This window comes from Panthera uncia, assembly GCF_023721935.1.
Source record: "Panthera uncia isolate 11264 chromosome B2 unlocalized genomic scaffold, Puncia_PCG_1.0 HiC_scaffold_25, whole genome shotgun sequence".
Lineage (NCBI taxonomy): Eukaryota > Metazoa > Chordata > Mammalia > Carnivora > Felidae > Panthera > Panthera uncia.
In genome coordinates, this window is record NW_026057581.1 from 16944311 (window position 1) to 16950310 (window position 6000).

Genomic DNA, 6000 nt, shown 5'->3' on the forward strand with positions numbered 1-6000 from the left:
ACTGCTTCAAGGGAATAAGGTGAAATATGAGGAGTTGGCCTTTGGGGCTTTTAAAGAGCAAAACAGCATTTGTGAACCCTTCCTTGTCGCTGTCATCAACAAAGCCCCTGAGTGTCCATCTTCTCTGGAGCTTTGCTCCTGGCCCTCTGTCCCCAGCTCCTGCCACGCTGCTGGGGGATTCAGACACACGACATTAACTGCCTTCCCCAGCCTCTGTAACCACCTTATTATAAACGTCTAACTTCTGCTTTCTTTTCCAGCGATGGCTTTATCTCTCACCCATTTATAGGCAACATTCTGATTTTCCTTTTACAAAATCCAGCTCTAAAGAGAAGGAACAAAACACTGATGAAAGTTTTACAAAAAGAATCCTCAACTGATAGGTTTTATTTGAAGGCTAAGCTGCTCTAGCAGTTAGGAATTGTGTTTAACTTCATACAGTAACCTAAATCAGCCGTGGCTTAAACAAGACATTTATCTCGTAAGTAAAAGAAATCTGGAGGGAGTCAATCTAGTGCTGGTACAAGGAGTCATCAGGCACGCAGACACATTCTCTCTTTCAGATCCTATATTCCGGTGTATGGCTTCCCCTTTGATGTCACCTCATAGGCCAAAATAGGTGCAGCGTTTGGGTTCCAGCCATCATATCTCTAATCCTAGCCCTAGGTCCGGAGAAAGGGTGGAGTACCACAGGCCTCCTTCCAGTTAAGCAAACACCCTTGGCCCACACAGCTGTCCTCAATCCTCTTATAATAGTCCTATTTACATCTTATTAGCCAGACTTTGGCCGCTCGGCCACATCTACCTGCGCTTGGGGAACTAGGAAATGTCTTTTAGTGAGGCCTATCTCTGCCCCCAAATAAAATCAGGGTGCTGTTATTTCCCCCCCTAAATTTTTATTTAACGTTTATTCATTTTTGAGAGACAGGGAGACACAGAATCCGAAGCAGGCTCCAGGCTGTAAGCACTCAGCACAGAGTTTGATGCGGGGCTCGAACCCACAAACCATGAGACCATGACCTGAGCCGAAGTCGGACGCTTAACTGACTGAGCCCCCCAGGTGCCCCTGAGATTTGTTATTAAGGAAGAAAAGGAAACTGAATAGTGGCTGGCACCCAGCAAGGTGAGGCAGAGCTACTAATCAGTAACCTCTCCCAGGAAGCATGGGGACATCTGGAGTGTAGGCCCCACTCTATCACCCTGCTTTGCACAAGTAGCTGTTCAGTAAATAATGGGTGAATAACTGAATGATTTGAATTCATGATTATTATTCTTTACAACACCGGCAAATATAGACTACATCAAGCACTTATTAAGAAGCTGCAGGGAAATGGCCAGACCCGAAGTGCCCCTATTTGGACTCAAAAGTTACCTTCTCACATTTGGACACTGTGTAGGCTGGCTACTTAGGCGGAATCTGAGTGAGGCTCTAATCCAAACCTATGGAATCAGAACCTACGTTTTAAACAACGTGCTGAGGTGATTCATATGCACGTTGAAATTTGGGAAAGCATGCTGTATTTGGTGTTTTTAAATAATTTTGAGCCACAGTATTATTTCTTTAAAATGTTTTCCTGTAAACCAAAGTATAGTAAAAAGAATGGTGATTTTTTTTAAATCCTCCATATGAAGTAGTTTCATGCACATAAGAAATACATTTGACATTTATTTGGAAAGCTATAATTTACAGAATTCTTTAGAGCTTTACCATAATCCTTAAAGGCAGGCAGAGAAGATTCTATTATCCTCACCTTAAAAATCATGGAAGAACCATGACTCATTAGGGATATTTGTTTCTGCCATAATCACAGTTATGAAGAGGTAGAGTCAGGATTTGAACCTTGGTCTTCTGACTCCTGGATCCTATATACTTTCTACTCTATTTGATCCTTGTTTCTCATATAAAAGAAATGTTCAGTCAATGTTTGGCAAGTGAATGTATGCAATGTATGAATAAATCAGATCTCACCAAAAATAAAAAATAAAAAAAAATAAAATGTTTTCCTGTACCCACATTAAGAGGGTAGGTTAGTGTGTGTGTGTGTGTGTGTGTGTGTGTGTGTGTGTGTGTGCGCGCGCGCGTGCGCGCGCGCACGCGCATGTGTGTGTTCCTTCTAGGACTTCTTTCCACTGGTTGGTCGGGGTAATGATTTCAACCTGCAAGAGCTTTTAAAAAAAAAAAAAGTCCACTAATTGCTGCTTCCAATAGTTAGCAGATAAGTGAACTGAGGAGGGAAACATCAACAGTGCGGTACTTCTTTTACGGTTTTCGTTGTTACAAATGACTCAATAATTGTAGAGGGTGGGATGGAGACTTCAGTGGGTTTCACAGTTGCTCAACACGCACTCCTCTGTGCCCCCGCTGGCTTTCGGCTGCCTTCCCCTGGGCCTGGAGCTGGGAGAGGCCGCTGGCAAGCTTAGAGCCAGCTGCTAGCCTGCAGAAGGTCCCCCCAGGTGACCCCTATAGACTCCTACCCCACCCATGCCTTAACCCCATTGTAACAAAAGTCAAGCAATTCATCACCCAGCAGGAACTGCTTCTATGTTAATTGCTCTCTCTGGCAGTGGGGAGAGAGATTTGCTGGGTGAGAGGCTTTAGCCCCCAGAGCTGGAGTTATTGCTTCCCGAATAAAAACTGTGGATACCTGGTCTCTTTTTGCAAAGTTTCTGGATAAATGGCTGGGCAGGAGAGTTTTGCAGGCTGTGGCATAGCTCAACCAAGTACTTATTACTGGCACTGGCAAAGGTGAGCTGGTCTGTCCTACTCCCAGTGAAAATGAAGGGCGTCCATGCTCTGTTTCTTCCGTGCTTTTTGGCAATTTCCAAACCATCGCTTTGGAAATTGGTGTCCTTAAACAGTTAACGCAGAAATCATCTATACCACAGCCTCCTGGGAAAGAAGAAAGAGTTTTGAGTGATTCTACCTTGCTTGGTGATGTCGTTCTTGTCTCCCCTCCACTCATTAGGGGGAAGCCCGTGTTCCAGCCCTGCCTGGGTTACCAATCGGGCAGCTGGTTTGAGCAGCAGCACAGCGGTTACTCCCTCTCTGGCTATGACTACGGCTGTGCAGCAGAGAGAGATGGACACAACCTTTCTGTGCGTGAGACCTCCGGACGCCCAGCTGCAAGTCTGGTCACACCTAAGGTACCCCTCCCTGAAATGAATCCTGTGTCGTCCGTGAGCCCAGCATGGAGGTATCTTTTTCCTACCTTCACACCTCCGGATGCTCTCATTCAAATTCCCACAGCCATGGCTTTTGCTCCCCATTTCAATGCCAGAGAGGAAAAGCTGATGATTTGCCCACAATTTAAGTCATCACTGTCTTCCAAAAACAAAATTATAGGCTGATGAAGTCCGTGCTTAAATTCTTACTGCTAAATTTTAGATTACCACTCATTTGATTTTACTCTTTTTAGAAAAAAAAATGTTTATTTTTGAGAGAGAGAGAAGAGAAACAGAGTGTGAGTTGGGGGAGGGGCAGAGAGAGAGGGAGACACAGAATCCGAAGTAGGCTCCAGGCTCTGAGCTGTGGGCACAGAGCCGGACGTGGGGCTCGAACTCATGAACTGTGAGACCATGAGCTGAGCCAAAGTCAGAGGCTTAACCCACCGAGCCACCCAGGTGCCCCTTGATTTTACTCTTAAACACTTAAAATAGGACTAGAGATAGTTTTTGTTTTGTAATAGCAGAAAACATGAACATACTTTTAAGAGCTGTTCCAGGGGCATCTGTGTGGCTCAGTCGGTTAAACGCCTGACTTTGGTTCAGGTCATGGTCTCACAGCTCGTGAATTAGGGGCTCTGTGCTGACAGCCCCGTGCCTGGGGCCTGCTTCAGATTCTCTCTCTCTCTCTCTCTCTCTCTCTCTCTCTCTCTCTCTCTCCCCTTTCCCCACTCATACTCTGCCTCTCTCTCTCAAGATTAAATAAGCATTTTTAAAAAATTAAAAAGAACTGTTCTAATGTTTTGGTTACTAATGCTAGCTATTTCTGAAATTGCACAGATTTCTGTGTTAGAATAAGAGAAAGCTTCCCCCGTCCTTGTCCTTTCCTCTTCCCCATTTCCTCCCCAGTTAGAAGAAACCCCTGTTCAAGGACACCCATGTCCTCTAGATTTTTCCCTTCTACTCTTGCTAAATCAGGGTGATTGGGCTTTATTTCTGTTTGCGGAGAATTGAACAAGAATGAACTTGTGTAGTACATACTGGTTTACTCCTTGCTTGCTTCTGCTGACAGGTGGCATTAGCAGATGTTCCCCTTTAATTTTTTTTTGAAGGTTTATTTTTGAGAGAGAGAGCGTGCACACGCACAAGCGCACAAATGCGCGCAAGCAGGGGAGGAACAGAGAGAGAGGGACAGAGGCGCACTGATAGCACAGAGCCCGGTGGGGGTCTCGAACTCAAGAACCATGAGATTGTGACGTGAGTGGAAGTCAAGACTCAGACATTTAACCAACTGAGCCACCCCGCCTCCCCGAGACGTACCCGCTTTGAAAGAGCTTTCTTTAAAAGTTGCCCATTTGGACGAGCTGTGTTATTAGCTCATCCCTTGGGGGCTAACATTTTAAATGTTCTTAGCACTTCAACAAACGTTTACTGATCTCCAAGCATTTGTCAGAGTGTTCTTTGCCTAAGGATAGATTGCCGGAAGTAGAAGGTCGGGATTAAAGGATGTAACATTGAAAATTTCGGATCGCGAATTACTCACCAAAAAGCCTGTCTACGTTTACACTTCTCATTGCTGTTGTGAGTGTGCTTGCCTCTCCGTGTGCAATTTACCAACATGACAGGTGTGGAAGGCGTTTGCTTATCATTGAGGGCAAATACCTTTTAAGGTGTTGCCTGATGATACCTGCGTTCTGTGACCTCATCGATGTTCTTTGTCTACCTCTCTTTCTGTTAGTTATACCCCCTTTTATCTGACTGTGCAGATGCTTGCCTATTATGGAAATTAGCACTGAGCAAAGTGTTAGTGTTCTCTCCAGTTTGCTTCCTAGTGTTCCTCATGGGATGGCCTGTACCTTAAACCCAGAGTTGGATTTAATATTTCAACCCTCAGTTTTTAGAACTTACATTTGCTTGGTATCTTCTTTTTTTTTTTTTTTGCCCAAACTTTCATTTTCAATTTTTCAAGTATGTTTTAGGCGTGCCTTCTTTTATATAAAATATCTTGTTATATTTCTTGTTTTTTTTTTTTCTTTTTAAACCCAGATCGGGTTTTACCCTGTTAGCAGATGTTTGATGTTGCATCACTTAAAAAAGAAAATTTTGCTATATTACCTGAGGTTTTAGCACATTTTTTTCTTCTACCCCTTCTCTTTTTCACTAGTTTGGGAGATAGTCTATGTGTCTTCCTGTGGTTACCCTTATCTTTAAATAGAGAAGTATAGGTTTGACTGCATTATCAACTTCAAAAATGAAAGTATTTCTTGATTTCTGCCCACTCATGAGAAAACAAAATTAACACCAAAGAAAGAAAAGACAGTAAGAAACAACACCACCAAAGGAACAAAGAAACATAAATAAATAAAAACGTTTTTAATGTTTATTTATTTATTTTGAGAGACAGAAATCAGGTGAGCAGAAGAGAAGAAGAGCTATTTATTTATTTTGAGAGCAGAAATCAGGTGTCCCTCAGAGAGAGAGGGACAGAGAGAATCCCAGGTAGGCGCTGTGCTGTTAGCACAGAGCTCGACTCGGGGCTCAAATCCCCGAACCCTGAGATCATGACCCAAGCTGAAATCAAGAGTCAGATGCTTAACCCACTGAGCCACCCAGGTGCCCCATAAATAAATAAAAATTTTAAAAGAAATTAACCATTTTTTGTCTCCTTGTCCCCTGCCTCTTTCTTCTCGTTTTTGTTGATACCTGCTGGGATTTTCATCCCACTCTCCTGTCAAATTATTACCGTAACATGCAGTTTCTTTCTTTCTTTCCTTCTTTCCTTCTTTCCTTCTTCTTTCCTTCTTTCCTTCTTTCCTTCTTTCTTCCTTTCCTTCTTTC

At 43.4% G+C, this 6000-nt stretch overlaps 1 protein-coding gene and 1 long non-coding RNA gene across 2 annotated transcripts in view; both read left to right on the forward strand.

The window, feature by feature from the left end:
• LOC125939580 (uncharacterized) overlaps positions 1-6000 on the forward strand; it is a 256118-nt gene that overhangs the window by 136004 nt on the left and 114114 nt on the right. The gene's annotated exons all lie outside the window — the stretch shown is intronic.
• Positions 2473-6000, forward strand: part of CB2H6orf52 (chromosome B2 C6orf52 homolog) — a 9293-nt gene continuing 5765 nt past the window's right edge. Inside the window, exons 1-2 of the mRNA XM_049655063.1 lie at positions 2473-2746; positions 2967-3144. Of these exons, the coding sequence (XP_049511020.1) occupies positions 2676-2746; positions 2967-3144 (249 nt within the window). The 5' untranslated portion in view covers positions 2473-2675. The remainder of the gene's footprint in view (positions 2747-2966; positions 3145-6000) is intronic.